Source organism: Trifolium pratense, linkage group LG7 (genome assembly GCF_020283565.1).
Source record: "Trifolium pratense cultivar HEN17-A07 linkage group LG7, ARS_RC_1.1, whole genome shotgun sequence".
Classification (NCBI taxonomy): Eukaryota; Viridiplantae; Streptophyta; class Magnoliopsida; order Fabales; family Fabaceae; genus Trifolium; species Trifolium pratense.
Window position 1 is genome coordinate 34,669,225 of NC_060065.1, and position 19,938 is coordinate 34,689,162.

General features: G+C 34.3%; 2 protein-coding genes across 4 annotated transcripts; both read right to left on the minus strand.

Annotated features, from left to right (window-relative positions):
• Positions 1-6,968: 6,968 nt before the first annotated feature.
• On the minus strand, positions 6,969-12,865 carry LOC123895620 (LEC14B homolog). 2 transcript variants are annotated; one of them, XM_045946078.1, is made up of 11 exons: positions 12,616-12,846; positions 11,750-12,172; positions 11,288-11,407; positions 11,043-11,120; positions 10,321-10,494; positions 9,494-9,571; positions 9,052-9,227; positions 8,793-8,948; positions 7,889-7,949; positions 7,438-7,627; positions 6,969-7,051 (listed from the first exon to the last, which is right to left on the minus strand). In XM_045946078.1, the coding sequence occupies exons 2-11, from the start codon at positions 12,137-12,139 to the stop codon at positions 7,020-7,022; spliced, it is 1,455 nt and encodes a 484-aa protein (XP_045802034.1). In that variant the 5' UTR covers positions 12,140-12,172; positions 12,616-12,846; the 3' UTR covers positions 6,969-7,019. The 2 variants fall into 2 exon arrangements, with proteins under 2 accessions (XP_045802034.1, XP_045802035.1); XM_045946079.1 differs by having other exon boundaries at positions 6,969-7,627; positions 12,616-12,865.
• Positions 12,866-13,762: 897 nt separating this feature from the next.
• Positions 13,763-19,359, minus strand: LOC123895619 (sugar transporter ERD6-like 16). Of its 2 annotated transcripts, none has more exons than XM_045946077.1 (18): positions 19,035-19,359; positions 17,747-17,809; positions 17,293-17,382; positions 17,107-17,166; positions 16,864-16,929; positions 16,457-16,522; positions 16,285-16,360; positions 16,132-16,196; positions 15,934-16,026; positions 15,758-15,838; positions 15,566-15,650; positions 15,337-15,383; positions 15,185-15,247; positions 15,028-15,087; positions 14,638-14,691; positions 14,428-14,487; positions 14,194-14,308; positions 13,763-13,992 (listed from the first exon to the last, which is right to left on the minus strand). In XM_045946077.1, exons 1-18 carry the CDS (start codon positions 19,236-19,238, stop codon positions 13,877-13,879), a joined length of 1,464 nt encoding a protein of 487 aa, XP_045802033.1. In that variant the 5' UTR covers positions 19,239-19,359; the 3' UTR covers positions 13,763-13,876. The 2 variants fall into 2 exon arrangements, with proteins under 2 accessions (XP_045802033.1, XP_045802032.1); XM_045946076.1 differs by having other exon boundaries at positions 17,293-17,391.
• Between the last annotated feature and the right edge of the window lie 579 nt (positions 19,360-19,938).

The window sequence follows — 19,938 nt, forward strand, 5'->3', positions numbered from 1 at the left end:
AGGCTGAGGAGATGGGAATTTTTCTGCAACATCTTCAGGATGCGCATCGCTTGGTCCTTCGACCACCCCCTCAGCCGCTTTGCTAAGAGCAGGCTCATCCTGAGGAATAACTTGAGCAGAGTTTTGTGGCTGAAACAAACAAAACCATGAAAGAATGAGTAACACAGTCAAAAGCTGGAGAAATAACAAGAAGTAAGAATGGCTTACTTGGGTTTGAGGGGTAGCAGAAGCTTCAGGTTGTGAAGTTGTTTCTTTTGCAGTAGCAGAAGCCTCGACAACAGTAGCTGCAGCAGGAGATTTTTTCTGCTTCTTTTTCTTCTTTTTCTTCCTCTCCGATTGTTCCAAAGGAGGGTCCTCAGGTGATGCCAGAGTATCAGGTTGTGCCTTAATCTCAGAGGACTTGCGCTCAGGAGTACTTTCTTGGTTGGGTTGGTGTTCTTTCTTCTTCTTCTTCTTTTTCTTTTTCTCATCAGTAATGGGTTCAGCACTAGGAAAAAGATCTTGAGTAGTAGCAACGTTAGTCTGCTCGGGGATGGTCGAGAGAACAGGAGTATCCTGCAAGCCACAGCTCCGTAAGTTCGCAGGTAAGAAAAGAAGAGAAAAGTCTTTTGCTAAATAAGTACCTTATCTGGAGCACTCGAACAAGTGGCAGGAATAGGCCTTTGTTTCTTTGAAACAGAAGGAGTTTCGGTTGAAGGAGGCCTCTTGCGTGAAGCAATCTAGAAAGGGCATATCAAAGTTAACACAGAAATCTTACAGAAGTGTGAGAAACCACAAGAAGGTAAAAGCCTACCTTTAGTTCAACCTTAGATGGTGGAGGAAGAGGCTTGCTAGAGTTGCTGGAACCTGCCTTCGACTTACTCCCTGCATCGAAGAGGTGCGCATAAGAGAAAAGCACGCAAGGTAAAAATTATGCAAGTAAAAGTAGAACCAAAAGAATACCTCTGGCGTTCAATTTCGACTTAATCTTGTTCAAAATAGATGAGTCGAACCCATTAGAGATAGCGGTAAGCAAGGCAGTCTTGTCGACCAGGCGTCCTTCATAGTGTCGAGACCACCAGGTAAAAAATTCCCTAGTGCAGGCATGTGAGGGAGCGAAGTCGAATGGGGTAAGCTCATAAGAAGGCTGATTGAAATGGTTCAAGAATGAATGGAACTGTGGTTCTGTCATGCCATGCTTGCCTAAACAAACCTCCCTCTCTTCCAAATATATGCTCTTAGGGAGTATTTGAGTTAAGCCAAATTGGCGAGACACCAGGTTTGGGAAGTAACCAACTAACCCAAAATCTCCAGAGGTCAAGCCAATTCGACAAGACAAGACTGTAGGCATCAAGTAAGCAGTCCAAATGTTGTTGGTTACCATCTCGAATTCTGGTGGAGAAGGAAATCTGTGAGTAAACCAAGGAGGACCAAGTGGCCTATCCACAAAGGGAGCAAAGCTAGGCTTGAATTTCTTCAGGCTGAGAAAAGTATTAAAATACTGTTGGAAAGCTACATCATAACCAAGGCCTCTTTCCCTAGGCACCATCCTTGCCAACCTTGTGCCTTCGACTCGACGTGTTCTCGTTTCCTCATAGTATGGCTCGGGTAAGAAAAGGTCAAGTTCAGCATGAAAAGTGGCAGTTAACCATAATTGCAGCAACCAAAAAGGGCCAGCACCTAAAAAGGTAGATCCATCGCCTGTTCTTTTAAGGTGTTCACAAGCATCCCTCATGGATTCATAAAGACATCCAAGAATAAGCCGAGCGAAGTTGAATTGCTGGCATTCATGTAATTGAATAGCCATAGGGATGAATTTCTTGGCTACTTGGAGAGATTGAGTGCAGAAGACATACTGCGATAACCATAAGGTTAGGAAAGCAACGTGTTCTTCGTCACTTACTTCATCGCTGGTCTTTCGATTTTCCACGATGTATTTAGAGTAAGACTTGTTTCGAAAATCAAATTTGATGGTGTCGGAAGCTTTGCAAGGATCATAAGTGTCGCCAAGAGGCGATAAGCCAGTAATGGCAGCAACATCCAGCAGTGTAGGAGTCATCATGCCACATTCGAAGTGGAAGGTGTTGGTAGAGGACTCAAAGAAGTGTAAAGCCGCAATAATCATCTCTTGCTGGTATTTAAGGCCTGTCCGAGAGAGCTGAATAAGGTCATAAATACCACAAGCTTGCCAAATATCCGCTTTATCACGTTGTACCCTGTCTAACCAGCCCAGGTATTGGTCATTCAAAGAAGGAGCCGATCGAAACACTCTGTTAGGCGCCTTGATATAGCTAAAGTTATAGGGTTCACTGATGAAAACCCTAAGAGCGCAAGGTTTATAAATAGGAAAAATAGACAAAACCTTGGAATTCCGACTTTTATCACTTGGCTTGGGTCCCCCAAACGCATGCACAAGATTATCAACAGAATAAGGAAAGATCAATTGATTTTCCCAAAACTTTTGCAAGTCTAGACGCAACGATGGTTCTGGAACCACGTCCGTATCGTAAGAAGAAAGAGTGGCGGCGGTCCACTTACCGGCGGAAGGAAGGATTTTTCCAACATTTGGACCTGACGCCATTGATGAAGAGGTAAAACGGATTAGGGTTAAATTGGGGAATCACCGTCTGTTTGTGATAGTTGAATTCAAGTGAAAAGAAAAGTAATAACTTGGTGATAAACAGAAAAGTGAGAATAAGAGGTCTTTTGAAAGCAAGAATTCAAGAAAATCGCAGAAGATGAAGAAGAAGATGAACAGTTGACAGAGCGAAAGTTGGAGAAAAACTCAATAAAGGGAGAATTTGGCTATTTATAGAGGCACGCGGATTGAGGAAAATAACAAATTTTTCAACTTCCTGTGGTGACAAGTGTCCAAACCCCTTGATAGGTGGGAATAAAAAACAAGTTTTGGAGCCAATCCAAAGTTTTGAATGGCAACTTAAACGATAGGAGAGATAAATGGAAAAGAAAGTTATCCATTAGTACCTTCAAAAACGCCACTTCCTCTTTCGATAGACACAGTCGAAAATGGCTTTTTTGGGGGGCAATTTGTTGGATATAAATTTGGTATTTATCAATTAAATATAATTGGTGGGTCCAATATTTATTTGGAGGTGATATTGTCAAAATAAAACTTTCAAAGGTGGCGTCGAAAGTCAGCTAGGTCGAAGCCAAAAAGCGCTTCGAGAGATATGGATAACGCGTCCAATTTTGGTTTCGCCAGGAAGCTATCGAAAGCGCGAAATCGAACCGATGGAGAGTTGGGCCAAGCCCAAAGAAGGAACAACGAACGGCCCGAGAGGTCTTGGCGCGCGCTGAAGGAATGAAAGATGAAAGTGGAGAACGTGGTCGACGTGGCAAATGGAGGAGCGTCCAGATGATCGAGAAACAGTTACCACTTTGTAGTAGTATTTATAGTAGTTTTTCATTCAGAACAAGGGTCACAAAATTTTATACAAACACTCTCTCTAAAATTCTAAGTACTCAGCGATCGAACGAACGGAATTCAGAAGAGAAATGTATGTTTTGTGAACCATCTTTATTTGTAATTGCTTTTCATTCAATGCAATTTGTTTCCAGTAATCTTCTCCAAGTTTAAATTCAGATACTTGCTTGAGAAACTGCTACTTCGAGGCGATTCGAATTAAGTTTCTCTTGTATGCTTTAAAACATTTTAATTCCTAAGTGTTTGTTTCCTTATTAAAACGAACATTCAAACAGTTTTCTTACAACGAATAAACACAAAATTGTCCTGAGATTTACTAGTTGATCTCGCGAGTTTAAACACTTAAACTAGCGGTTGTTTACCAAATTCCAACGTAAACAGCATGCCATGATTTTAACTTAAACTACTTTTCAAATTTGGCACACACAAAATCCAACTACCATTAGTGCAACTTTAAGCATGTTCCACTATAGGAGAAAAGACTTATAGATTAAAAGAATAAAATAATTTATTTTAATTTATAAGTTTTCGCTCTTTTATTAAAAATTTCATCATCGGTCGATTAGAAGTATCTTGAATTGCAAGTATGTTAAAATGATAAATGATACCTTCATTTTTTTAGTTATCATAATATAAGTATGGCGACGTCTATTGTGCACAAGTGCACTAAATCTATAGAGTTTTTAATGATGTTAACGATGACTAGTTAATCTCTGTTCAGGAATCCAATATATTATTGTCATTGTTAATTAAAATTATGGTCATTGTTAATTAAGGTCAGCTCTAAATTTGCTGTCTACACACATGTTGAGCAATTGCAATGATGTATGATTATAAGTCTAAGTTTTGATACATATCCAATGCACATTATAAGGATAATCAAGTGGGAAACTGTATGCTTTCACACTATACTTAGTACCACTAATCTTATTTAAGCTTAATGTTTTGTGGTTGCTTTTTTTGACAAAGTCGCATGAGAATTTTAAAAGTTCAAATTACTAGTACCTAGATTATTCAACTATATAGATTTCGTGAAAGTCAAAAATTTACTAGTTAGCAACCAATATTTTGGCCGTTTTTAGAGACCGAATTAGAGACCAAAATTTTGATTTTCAAAGTCAAAAATTTGGTCGCTAATGGATTTACAAACCGATTTTGATGAAAAACGATTGCTAAAAGCGAGATTTCTAGTAGTGGCTATATCATTGGGTCAGCAGCGATAAATTGAAAGTCGTGTTCTAGTAGTGGCTATCATCGGTCACTCAACTGTGCTTTTCCCATCGCCAATACTACTACATGCGTAGCCACACCCATAAGCAACCACTACCAACCGACGCAAAACAGTTTCATGAACCCAATACTGCTTTTTCTCGTCGCCAACCATCTTCAAAAGTACTTTTTATGTCTAACACGCATCTCCCAAATCTTTGCATGAGCTTCTTTCGGTCACTGTTTTGAGTGGCAGCCACCACAGGACTTCCTTTGCCACATTTCTTGGTGTTTTTCGTCCCTTTCGCCTAGATGTTCATGTTTGGCGCAGGATATGCAGTTGCCACTCCATAAACTTAACAGTTGTAAAACTTAGTTTCAATTTTTTGTGAGAAAATATTTTGACGCAAGAAGCTGGAAGTATAGTTAGCTTTAACTTGAGGAGGAGTGTTAAAACTCAAGTGTATTTTTACTATTACTTGACTTTACGTTAGTATTTCTTTTTATGATAAGAATTGTTAGTGTTTATAGTCATTACAACTTCCTTGAATATAATTATTGCATCAACATTATTATAAATAAAAGGTGTGTGATATTTTTTGAAACACAGGATTTCCAAAAAATTATAGTAGTTTTTTTTTTTGTTGACAAAATTATAGTAGTTAAAATAGAGTTATTGATTTTCTCACTATACACTTTAATCACTTATTTTTATCTATAAAGGACGTAGAATTTGGATTATCCCTTTGAACTCTATTTGTAGCTATATATAATTTGTATTTAACTTAGTTGGTTGAGCATTTTGAATTTTTCTCTGCAATCTTATCTCTTTCAACTAAGAAAACCCAAATCCTAAAAAAAGATATACTCCAATTTTTATACTATCTAAAAGTAAACTTTCAAATAAATCATGTTGATAAAAAAGTATATATTTCCCTAGAAAAGAAAATATTTTCAAAAACATATGTGCTCAACAATGAAGTAGGAAAAAAATTATTTATTTTTTTTTAAAAAAAATCTAAATTGAGTTATCTAAACCAAAAAAACCTACCGTCTCGCTGGGCCTAGGCCCAACCCAACATAGGTTATACGAATTTTTTTTTGAAATACCCCTGTACCCACAAAACATCACCAAAATACCCTACCTGAGAATTTTTTTTCCAAAATACCTTACTTTTCCCTTGTGAGTGGAACGCGCCATGCAGCATGTGGCTTCCATATGGAGAACGCGCCGTTCGCAATTTAGTGTTCATAGGTTGAACGCGCGTTCAATTGATTTTTTTTTTTTTTTCGTTAATGAGGGAGAATGAGAGAAAGAATACTAGAACTTTGACACATGCGGTGCATGAGTCTAATTAGGCGTAATATGTAACAATAAAAAATAAAATACAAAAATTCTAAGAGCATTTTCAATAAGAGTAGTATAGGGAATTTCATGGACTAATTATTCTATATTTGTTTATGTGCTTATTTTATATTTTATATATTTTTTAAATAATTTTGGAACCTCATCGTTTTGTTTACTTATTAATTGTCGTATGAAATCTTTCCTATGAAAGTTGATGGAGTTTAACACTTCGTGGACATAATTTAAATCACAATTGGTCTGCTAGTGCATATTATATCAATTGATCATCGGTTAATATTAAATCTGTAATATTAAAAACAAAATAATGAATGTGATTAGTGACATGACTATGATTGTGTTTGGTTGTATTGCAACAAACATTGATTTAGCAGAATTTAGTTTGATAATAACTTTCCAAATTACACGTGATAATAACTTTCCAAATCTCACATGATAATTATTCTCTAAATTTATGATCCGGTAGAAAAAAATCATTGGTCAGGAAAGACATAAAAATATTTCGTGATGAATAATATAGTCAACAATAATTTTGATTTGATATACTTTTAAAATTGATGGTGCTTATCAATTATTGCACATAATTTTAATCACTATTGAAATTCCCTATACTACTCTTAGAATTTTTGTATTTTATTTTTTATTATTACATATTACACCTAATTAGACCCATACACCGCATGTGTCAAAGTTCTAGTATTCTTTCTCTCATTCTCCCTCATTAACGAAAAAAAAAAAAAACATCAATTGAACGCCACATGCTGGATGGCGCGTTCAACCTATGAACACTAAATTGCGAACGGCGCGTTCTTCATATGAACGCCACATGCTGGATGGCGCGTTCCACTCACAAGGGAAAAGTAAGGTATTTTGGAAAAAAAAAATTCAGGTAGGGTATTTTGGTGATGTTTTGTGGGTACAGGGGTATTTCAAAAAAAAATTCTAGGTTATACTACAAACCAGATAATATTTAATTTAATTTGAGAATCTAATAACAATAATTAATATACAAAACTTAATCTAACGATACATGTTCCTCATCCAAGATATGCCTACAAAGCATACAAAAACAAGATATAATTAAATGTAACAAATATTTGTAAAAAAGAAAAATGCATAATAATTATGTAAATCTAGCTACCTAAATATATATATATATATATATGTATCCAGAGAGATAGTTGGGAATCAGATTTGGTGGAGTTACTGCGTGACGCAATAATGTATATGAATTCTGAACCGTCTGATTACGATCTGACGGATGAGATTTTTTTAGTATTGTTTTTTCTGTATTTAATCTGAGACATCCGGTCATAAATTGACGGTCGGGATTCGAAACAGCGTGAAACCACATTATTTCTCTACGACAGCCAATCCAAATCCGAGATAGTAGATATGTATGTACAAAGAACATGAAGTAACTACATATAATACAAACCTCTAATACGACTTCCACCTAATCTTCTAGTTGGAGGAGGAGCAGGTGGTTGGCCATTTCCAGGAAATTCCCACTTAACAATGTCACCATCCCATGATGATGATATCAACATTGGATACATAGGATGCCAACTGCAATCTCTTACTGGTGCTTCATGATGATCAAGTTTTGCAACTTGTTCTCCACTCACCTATAAAGAATGTGAAACTTCAATTTTTAGATCATATTAAACCAAGTTGAAAAAATGGATTTAGTGTCTGTTTGGTAAATCCAATAAGCTAGCTTATAGCTTATTCGACTAGCTTATAAGCTTGTCTGATAGAAATGAGACACGTTTGGTAACAATGTTCTCTAATTAGCTTATAGCATGTCTTTTGAGATGCTATTTCAAGCCGCATTTGAGGTTATAGCTTATAACTTTTTATTCAAGAATATATAAGCGTTTTTTTACCAGATCATATATGTAGACAGAAGCATCGCTAGATCCGGTGTAAATGTATTTTTGACCAGTGCTGCAACAAGAAATACACAAGATGTTATTCGCAGTCACATTCTTCAAATCATCATATACAAAGAGTTAAGAGAACATAGGAACAAAACCGGTACACTTAAAACATGTTGACAAACAGATGTTATTCATCTGTTTTGTTTCTGGTACACTAAAAAGTCTCATATTGCTTTGGAATCGAAGCAAAGAGTAGTTTATAACACTCACTCTCCTCAACCCACTGAGACGCTTTTTAAGAACAAAACTATGAGGGTTTAGTTAAGAGTGGCAGACAATACTTCAAAAAAGCAGTGAAGCTGATTCGAGGCCGGAACACATTCCAATCACTAATAACTAGAACTAAAATGTGACTTGTACTAGAAAAGGATTTATCAATTCCAACATGAAGCAAAAAGCATATGGAGACTTGCAGAAATTTTTAAAAAATGATTACATGTTGATAAAACCAATTTGATTTTTCCATGATAAATGTTATTCTTTCAAAGGAAACTTTTTGTGGTCATTCAAATCTGGCTTTTGTATATTGTAATCTAATGGCACAATAAAATTGCAAGATAAGAAGATAAGTAAGCAGCTATGAAGCATAGACCCTCCTTAGATTAGTCGTGTCCCAGTGTTGGACACACGTCGGTGTCGAACACCGACACTCACGCGTCGGTGTCAAACACCGACACTACACCGACACACTAAATTATGTCATTTTCTTTTTCAAAAATAAAAAAATAATGTCATTTTCTCAAATTATTATTGGTGTCGACTTGTTAGTGTCGTGTCGGGTGTCTGTGTTCGTGCTTCATAGATAAGCAGTGATATACTAGAGTGAGAATGTCCCAAAAATACAAGTTACCTATATGATGGTGAGAAATAACATCGAACTAGAGTTCGCAACACTGAGTGGCCTTGATATGTTGCCAATGACTGGTCATGGGAATGCCTTAAATTTCTTGCATATTTAGGATAGTCCATCCACCGATAGTCCCACTCGTCATCTCCAAGTCCCATACTGTTAGTTTAAATAATAAGCATCATCATCATTATATCATGCATTAGCATATTTTTTAGCATAAATCTGTTATCAAACAAAGTGAAGGATAAAAAAAATTTACTTCACGGCATTAGAAGACATCTTCCTTATGTCCCATAATTTGGTAGTTTGATCTTTTCCATTAGAAATTAAATAGCGGCCATCACCACGACTATTAATGAACGTAATGCCTTCTAAATGTCCCATCAGGATACCAGCTGGTTGTCCTTTCGAGACAAAGCAACGCCTATCCCACACCTGCGCAGATCATAACAACTAAGAATTATTTCATCAAGCATAAATATCAAAGAATCAAACAAATGAAAATTATATGCTTAAGCTCTATGAGAAACTGCTAAGAAGAGAACTGCACTGCTATCAACCAAGAGATCGAATAGCACCAACTTACTCTATCAGCGTAACAAACACATGGCTCTAAAGTTGTGGTCAGTAAAAATTTATCAAAATCGAATCAGGCATATGCGGATATTAACAAACTCCTATAGTTATAATGTGAAGTCTACCTTGCAGAAACTATCATCACTTCCGGAGTATATGAGATGACCAGATTCATCGGCAAAGCAGACAGTGTTAACATCAGACTGCAACATAAAAATGGAACATCAGATAGGATCTACTGTCTATATATACTGACAAATAAAACTCCAGCTGAAGTCAAAATTCCACTTCAGAGTGATGCACAACAAGATTGCCAGTTTATGTAAAATTAATCTCTACAAGAGTTAAGGAACTGAAAGAAATTATTCTCAAGCACAAAATTAGGCTGCCTTGCATTCTAAGCTTCCCAAGAAAGCACAGATACAACACAAGACACAGATAAAACATTTATATAAACATTGTGGTGGATTACCATTTGTATTGTTATAGTAGCTCAAAAAATAAAAGTAACTAAAAATTGTAGAAAAAACTTAGGAGTAGCTGAAGAATCCGACAATACATTTTGATACATGTCAAACATTGTAAGACTATTTGAAATGTTTTGAGCAGATTCGAATCAACAATCCTAAAATGATTTATTCAAAATCAGCAACCAATTATAGGAAAATAATATGCAAATACATTTTATCTATTTTTTAATTGTGCAAAATCAGCAACCATGGTAGTGCTATCAATTGACCTACTCTTTTTTCTTACTATTAGCCTAGCACACAACAGTTAGGCCTCTTTTATAATGTAATAAGTTGATTTTCTGAGCTCGTGAACTTTTTTGGATGTTTGCTTAATACATTAAGCAATGAGCTATTTTGGCTTTTATGTATTTACTAAGTTCTATTTGTGTGACAAAAAAAAAAAAAAAAAAACAATTATATGAAAATAATATATATAATACCAGGTGAGCAGGGATTCTAAGGCTAAGCTTATCCGCTCCGAGATCATACACACATATCGAACTATCACTAGTTCCAGACACAAGCTCTCGCCCATCCGTTGAAAATTTGATAGAGAAAATCCCAAATTCATCACCATCATTGTCAGAAGAGAAATTCAATCCATAATGAACTTCCTGCAATAAAAGAAGGGTTTATGAATGTAAAGCAAACAATTATTTGATGTGTTTATAGACTCAAATAGACACATAAATACCCATACACATGCATAAATACATACATCATATCATAATATATTTTCAAGCAAAGAGGTGCGACCAAGATGAGATAGAACGTGTAATTGCTAAGGGTAGACCGTCAAGCAACATATGAGCACTTAAGAGAGTTATTGGGAGGCCTTGGATAAAATTTATACTAACGGCTAAGATTTGGTGTCAATTAATCTCATGGCATATATAATCTTAAAAAATAAAATCATAACCAATGAGTTTAATAGCATATACATGTTTACAAATAAACTCAATTGCAACCATAAATTTTACAGTCTTGTGAGTTTTTTTGTCAATTCATGATTTAAAATTGTTACATCAAGCATTATCTATAGATCATTCATATGACATATTTCACGCTACTTTTACTGTGTCACTAAATCATACAATTTACATTTAACAATTTGAATTGAAATTTGATAACTAAACAAAAGTGAGAAATTTCAAGCACATACTGTCACATTTGCTACGGACTCTGTTGTAGCCGATCCTGCATTGACAATATGGATAATTGGTGACATACTAGCATAAACCTGCAATAATGAATTAACAATTTGTCAAAATGAGACAAAGTGGTAAATGATAGCTCAAACTTAGATGAATTCACAATCCATGGTCAAATTGGCTCCTTATAACCGGAAATCCTCCATCTTAAAAAGCCAGCAAATGCCACCTCATCTAGTAAACAAGCCGAACTTACAAGATATTGTCGATCGGGTGAGAGAGATGTATCAGTAATTGTCCACCGTAAGTTTCTAGCAGAGATGTCTTTCTTAATTTTCCAATCCTTTTCAACATCATAGATCCTGATGTGGCTTCCCTGTTTCATAACAAAGCACAAACAACGACAAGTGAGGACTTAAAGACCCTTTAGTTCCATAATTATAGCTTCACAAATATAAGACTCTCCCTTTTTAAAAAACCATCTTCATATGCAGCACCGACACTTCAAGATATTGTCCAACACGACACCGACACATGTAGCTACATTTAATATTTTCCATTTTTCAAATTATTACCATTGTTAACGTGTCAGTGGTGTTAGTGTCAATGTCGTGGCCATGACATGTCTTATGTTGCTTCATATTTCAGCTTCACTTCACATATAATTATTCATAAGAATCATAACAGTAACTAGAACGAGAATGATGGTAGCAATAACCTGAAATCCAGCTACAAAAAGAGAACCATCATCGGAAAACTGCGAAACATAAGCGCGACTTCCCATCCGGTCCACAATCCAAGGACCTTTAGTAGGCAAATATCGGCTTAACACGTGACATCCATCTGCTGCTGAAAATTTCCCTCTTCCAGAATAATTACATTCTCTCCCTACTAACATTCTTAAAGTTGATGCAGGTAATTTCATCCTACCAGGAAAAACGCGACTCAAATTCTCATGTGGACTTGACCTAAGTTTTGTCATCTGTGCAACTTCATGAACAAGATAACTTGTCCCTTCTCCATCCTTTCCACTTGCACTTGATTCATTATTACTACTGCCACTACCATCATTCATACAATCACTTATATCTTTGTTCAACTGACTCATAATTTTTACCTTGTCACTAAATCTTTCTATACCCTACAAAATTGCATCATTTCAAACAAACCATTAGCCAAAGGAATTCATAATCGTAAATACACAAAAATATGCAGTGAATTATATCATTTTGAACTGTTTTAAACCCAAATTACCATCTAAATACCAAAAAAGTTGAACCCCTTTTAGCATCACAGTAAGAATAATTAGTTAGCCAAATGAAATTAGGTGAAAACACAGAAAATAAAGCAAAAGGTTTTTTCTTTTCAAGTTGACTTTTTTGATTGATGGAACAAATGGGTCGGTGAGAAATTGAATTAATTGATCAAAAAGAACTGAACTTTAATCAAATTATGAGAATTAAAAGGAAAATGAATATTTGGGTAGGTACCACAACAATTGGAACTCAATTTACCGTCACTATAAGTTATCAAACAATTGAAAAAAAAAAAGAGGGGTTTAGATAGATGATTGAGTAATGAAACCTGTGATTGGAATATGAAGAGACAAAGAATCTTGATTCAATTGCTTCTGGTTTCATCCACCATGTTTGTGAGTGTTGTGTTTTGTCAGAGTGTGTGTGATGAATTTAAGGAATGAACATTGGAACAGTGTCTGTCGATGATTAGATTTGTCAAATCTTCTCTTCCTATGCTGCTGCTATGTCTGGTTTTCTTTGCTTGGATACGATGTTCTCATTTGGCATAAAGTATACACGTGGAGCAGATTGATGCACGTATGTAGTATTAGGTGTAATAGTTAAAATTAGAATAATCAAAATAATATACTACTTTAAGAACTTCTGTCAAAAAAGTTAAACTTTAATAACTTTTTCAATAAAAAAAATAGGAAAATGCTAGTAACTTGCTCCTACTTTTTCAAATATATATAGTAACTACATCAAGAAATGACCGTTCTAGCTAGCGTATGAATAATCATATTCGTTTGTCGCTTAATACACTCGATCACAAAGTTCGAATGACAAGACATGATATTTTTTATCTTACAAATTAAGGTCCTAAAAACTGACACACCACTATGTAATCTATGAATCGTATCCGCTACATTCTTCGAAGTGGTTTCAAAAATGACGTTTGTGAAGCCACGTCGTTCAACTTCTTTACATTCTTCGAATTGGTTTCAAAAGTGACGTTTGTGAAACCACATCGTTCAACTTCTTTCATAGGTTCTAGCAATGCAATTGCCTCTCCCTCCATGATGGAACATTTACCTTGTAGCCATGTTGTCCCAGCAAGTATAAACTGACCTCTGTGATTGCGGATACACAAACCTGCGCTTGTTATATCGATGCTCTCATGATGGAACCTCGCGTCGCGTCTACATTACATTTATACCATCCTTGTCTTGCAATTGGCTTTTGCCACTGTTCCGTCTGCTGTTATTGTTTATCGTTATGTTTGATTATTTATTGAGTTTTGTGATTATTGAGTGCTCATACTTTATAGTTGATGAAGTCAATAATTTTAATATTATGAAACTGTTGTAAGTTTATAAGGATATATAAGTAAATTAGTTATAAAATTCTTGATTTTTTCTGCTCTCTTCTCTTAAAACCAAATTCCTCCCATATATTTTTACTCTTCTTCCTATAGTGTGAATTTGCATGTAGGGTATTGAAGTTCACAAGTTCAGATTTCAATATCATCAAATTCACCCAATACAAAAGTTCAACCACGGAAAAACAGCTCATATACATAAGCCATATCTGCTCATATCATGTCCCTCTTAAGAACTAATGCAAGCCTGAATTTCTTCCAATGTTTTTCCTTTGGTTTCTGGTACTACTTTTGCTACAAATACAATGGTTAAGAGGGAACATCCAGCATACAAAAACATAGTACCTGTGTCCAAAAACAATACAATTACTACATGTTGCTGATTATAACAGTTAATTTTGACTAACTATATAGTTTTTTTTTTTTTTTTTGAACGGCAAATAATATTATTAATAATCAGGTCTCTGCATAAGACGAACAAAAACTCGTAAAAGAGGGGCTATGACTAACTATATAGTGTTTGGTTCTATTGTGTTTCGTGCTTACCAGGAGAACTCCAACTCATAAGAAAATTGAAAGTATATGAAACTATCCATGCACCTAGCCAAGCTACCAAAACCACTAAACTTCCAGCACTTCCCTTCACATTTATAGGAAACACCTGAAATATGACAGTTAGTTTTTTAATGACAAATTTAGTATTATTCGTAATTTTCGATGTAGATCGAATCATTGCTAAACCATTACAACTTTAGGTATTGTGTTCAAAATGATACATACCTCAGACATCATCACCCAAGGCACTGATCCTAGCCCGATTGAAAATGCTGCTATATAGATCTGATTACAAGAACAAAGATGAGAGAATTTCATGTTAAACTTGAGTTTGAGTTTAAGGAATATAAAGTTACTTTATCATTTATCAAACCATACCAATGACTTGAAGAAAAAGCAAAGAGAAGGGAAAAAAAATCGTCGAAGAAAACTCACCAACACGCCTGCAACTGCTAGTGTTGGCACCCACTCAAGCAATAAGCTTTGATCCTGATCCATATGAAGTCATAAAGATGAATTTAGATCATGATTCAATCGATTCAATCATGGTTGAACCAGATGACAAATAAATGAATAAAAATGAAAACCGGTTAAACCAACTGATATTAAATCGCGGATGTCCAATTCGATTTAACCTGGACTACAATGTAACCAAAATCAAATCAACCGGCGAACTGGCCAGTTCAGTCAAATTTTTAGAACATTGAAGAAAAACACTTGTGCCAGTGTTAGGAAGGACTTATAAAAATAAGTTATATATGCTATGTAAGTTCTTTTCAACTTATTTTATAAACTTCAGAAGAAACATTTATACTAAAGACTTGCCTTGAAAAAGAATGCAATTCCAGTAATAAAGCAGCCTAAGAATGTTCCACTTGCAGAAACCTGCATATATGCAAGAATTAATTTAGTTAAACCGAAAGTTCTTATTCCTTTTTCATTTAGATGTAGTTGATAAATAAGTGTTTGCAAATATATTTACTGTTATAAGAGGTTTTCTTCCAGACTTATCCATCAAAATGGCTCCCAACATGGTAAATGGAACCTATAATTCAATGTAACTAATGAAATTTAGACAAAATAATCATAAATTATATGGTTAATTTTTGAGAAATTATCGAAAGGGACAACTACCTGTATACATGCATAAGCTATGGTGCCAGCTTTTCCGGAAGAAAGCCCTGTAAATCAAGTTACAAAGGAATAAGTAACAACTACGACCGAAGAAACATATTTCGTGCATGTTTGGAATCACAGTGAGTTTGATGAAATTATGTGACACTAATTTCGTTGAAACTTTTGCAAAAATCAAAGTGGCATGTCACAATTCTGCCAAAATCAGTATGCATTTCATCTCACTTACCGGCTGCTACAAAAGTCTCGGCTGTGTAGAATCCTATGCCATTAATTCCAACAGATTGTTGAAATGCCATTAGTCCAACTCCAATCTGAAATTGTTACAAATAGTTTATCATCCGTTGATCAATTACGCGCGCGTGCGCACACACACACTACAAAATATTAATATAATTTCTACAAGTATGTTGTTACTTACAACTACGGAGCGCACATATTTGCTTTGGAACAAATCCAAAAACTTAGTCTTAGGAAGGCTTTGAAGAGTTTCAATATTATCCTGTAAGCAAAAAATGAATTCAGCTTAGGTCACCAAACTTGTCAAACTAATTGATTTTTTTAGTTTTTGATCAGTTAAGTAAGCTTGGAATGTACCAGAATTTCAGCAGCTTCATGAGAAATATCAAAATCGTTACCACGAAGTTTCCTTAAAGCTAGTTGAAATTCCTTTTCGCGACCAACCTTTGCCTGAAAAAAATGTACATGCTAGTTTCAAACAGTCTCGCAAGTACTTATATCGGTAAATAAACTCAAATAAGTTAATTCAAACAGGCCGTGTAGATTTATCCTTACCAGCCATCTAGGAGACTCAGGAATGAAGCACAAACCAACCAGCAAGCAAATGCAAGGCACTAGCCCTATAGTTCAAGCCAACCCAAACCAAATCAACAATCAGATTATTTCTTTAATCTGAGGCAAAAATTCAAAACCAATATTATTAGTTACCTGCTAGTGCCAGTTGTCTCCAATTTATGACACTTCCTATTAAAAATGATACTGATGATCCAATAACAATCATAAGCTGCAAAAAATTCACATTCAATGCTAAAATCCAATTCAATTATGCTTCAAAAAAAAAAATTAGCCTAAAAAGAAAAGTTCTTATACATTTCCTCACCTGGTTTGTCGTTGCAAGTCCTCCTCGTAGATTTTTTGGTGCTATTTCTGCTATATAGACTGGAACCTGATCCATTTTTCTGATTTTTGTTAGGAATGTTATAATTAAGAGGCAACATATTAAGTAACACCACGTTGTTTAGTTCTGTCATGACAAAATTTTATCGTGACTGATTTTATTCTGACTACAAGTGAGTTGAATGTAAAGTGATTTATATTTGAATACAATTAGAATCAATTCTAGCGACAAAATTAACTCTAATATTGGAGAACATCCAAACATGCCAACATAAATTCTACACCTCCAAAAGTGGAAAAAAAAACATATGCCAAGTGAGTAAGAAAATAATTTAAACTTTCTTGATGAAATTAAGTTGAAGTTAATTTCTATGCTAATGAATTAATTACCACATATGAGATAACTCCAATTCCATATCCTGTGGAAAACCTTCCCAAGTCAAGTGTGTAAGAACTCTGCATTAGATGAGATAATTTAATGAGTTTTTTTATTTTGCAAAAACTAACACCGTTGGACTTAAATATAAGAAAAAGTCCGGTCAACAAAAATTGATGTATCTGACTCGATTTTTTCTTATATTTAGAATCAGAGATAGTATCAAGAAGATTAACACATTGTTCAAAGTTGCATACCTTAGAGAAGAAGACAGCTAACCATCCTATAATGCAAAATCCTGTTGAAATTCTCATAGCCTGTTTCTCATGAAAATTAATGTGTGTCAAAATCCTACAATTTAGCTTATTTACTTTTCTTTTTTTAAATTGTGCGTAAAAATCTTAAACGACAGTATCTATTCTAGGCATTTAAGTTTGACATACCCCTTTTCTGCCAATGAAATCAGTAATTCTACCACTTGTTATAGCTCCAAGCATTGCACCAATGGTCACCAAAGAACCAAACATTGAAAACTGCCAATCCCCAAAAAAAAGTCAGAATAACAAAGTTCGATTCTAACGTACACAAATAAATAAACGCTTAAGAACACAATGATTTGATCATAAAGTTCGGCCAATTATACCTATATTTTGATAGTTGTGCGACTATTTTCTAGTATGCAATAATTTAAGTTTATTGAGTACAAAGCTTTGTTTAAATACTATGGTACAATTTATATCGTAACCCAATAAACAAATGGGTCATGCCCAAAGGACGTGCACGATCAAGTAATGTTGTACTTGTAACGCTCGAGTGTATGCCCATTTATCAGTGAATACGAGTCAAACTCAAATTTAGTTTAAAATGAGAATAAGGAAAAACAAGAATGTTTATTACCTCAGCAAGAGAAAGATTAAGATCAGCCCTGATAGCTGATTGAGTAGGTGCTGAATAACCCACCTGACAAAATAGTAACTTGAGATTAACATAATATAATTTTGTGTTTATATTATATGAATATATATATATGATGTGATTTTTGGTTTGGTTCCTAACTCATAAAACAATTAGGCCATACAGTTTCTCACTTTTCTTTTCACTTAAAAGTTAAATCATATATAAACAAATTAATTAAAACATGTAGTATACATATACACTTACATCATAAACACTTTATCAATAAGAATTTAATTAAGTTCTTTACTCTAACACACTCCTGGAGTGTGTTTGATTTGTTGAAAAATAAGAGACCAAATAGCATAATTTAATTTGTATTGTTAGGACTATTGTGTAACGCTAATCATGGAATTGAACAAAATAGGTGATAAGGAACCAAACAAAGGTTGAATTTTTTGTCTCCCACTCATAGAGCAATTTTTTTCGCTAGTATAAATTATCTAAAATGCCATTTGTTTTCGACTCAAAATATATTATCTCCTCTCTATATATCATCGATCCTTTAAATCCATAGGATTAGGATTTACGGCCGTATTACACGCAATTACATACAATTTTCAATCTCAGTCATCCATCTTAGATCAGACAGTTTATATTAAAAACTGTGTTTTTTAGTGAAAACAATCTCACCCGTTAAAATTAAATCGGATGGCTCCGGTTTATTATTGCGCCTGCAGTAACTGGAAGAAATCTTTTTCCGAATTCATATGAGTGACTATCATAAACTTCATATTATTTTATTTGTGCTGTCCGTTGTTCATTAAACTGATCATGTACTTTAAATGTTTGTCGTGTAGTATTGTGTTTGTTCAATATTTGCTATTTTGTAAATCAAAGACCATGGATGAAAACTCTTATTCAATTTAAATTTAATTAAGTTGTTTACTCTAACACACTCATAGATCATAGATGCAAACACTTATTCACAATAAGTAGTTGTTTACTATTTACTATAATGCACACATAGACACAAGCATGTATTAATTTATTGAACTCAAATGATTAATTAATGAACTTCAATTAAAAATAAATTATTCGGAATAATCCAAGTCCGAATTTTAATTGAAACAATCATTGGTGATCGAGGTTACTTACCTTCCGGATACACTTCTAATTAACAAGACCATTCCATTGGGAGCAAGTTAAGAAGGTTTAAAACATATATTAAAAAAAAAAAGAAAGACATAAGCATGCCAATAAATAAATTTCAAAAAGCTCAAGTACTTACACAAGTTCCAAATGAAAATGAACCACAAACAGCAACAAATGTGCTAAGCAGAACCATTCCAATGGATCCATTTCCCACACTTTTATATGAATCAACTTCTTTACATTCATCACTAAAGTATTCATCTCCTCTTTGTTGAATAAAAGGTTCATGCAAATACTGCACCCCATTATTTTCTCCACTCTCAACATCCACAATTGCCATTTTCTTAATATCAATAATTACAAAACTTAATTTTTTTTTTAAAAAAAAAAATATATAGTGACAAAGGAACTTGTCACAACACAATATATAACACCCTAGAAAATGATAGCAATGTTATGAAAACATGCAAAACCATGTCACATTTATATATACTGCATGTATAAGAGCAACATTATTTAATTTTATTTACATGTTTACAATATTGTCCTCACACACTTGCACCGGCACGTGTGAAATGAAGCTGTCAATGATATGGCAAACCAACAAAGGTCCAATTAATCAAGACCCTATACCTTGGAGTAAGGGGTTGTTAGGAAAAGAAGCTAACAAGTAACAATGCAAGTTGTGTTTAAACAAAGTTACATGTGGATCCTGTGCATGGTGAGTGTATGATTGCTAATTTTTAATTCATTCTAGCTTACGTGGTTCATAGTAGGATGGAGAAAATCTCAAGCCGTCAAGATATATTAATTATTGTTAATTTTAATATTAGGCTGCAAGATATTTTAAATCTTTCATATGGTTTTTTAATGTGTTTGTGGTTCGGTTTTGATTAATTTTGAGATAAAAAGTCATTCGATTTAAATATTAAATATCATGTGGTGCAGTTCAATTTGAATCGATTTCTCAAATTTATTTGATTCAATTAAACGTGATTTAGATTGGACCAGTTCATTAGATTCTTACCGGCCTATAATTA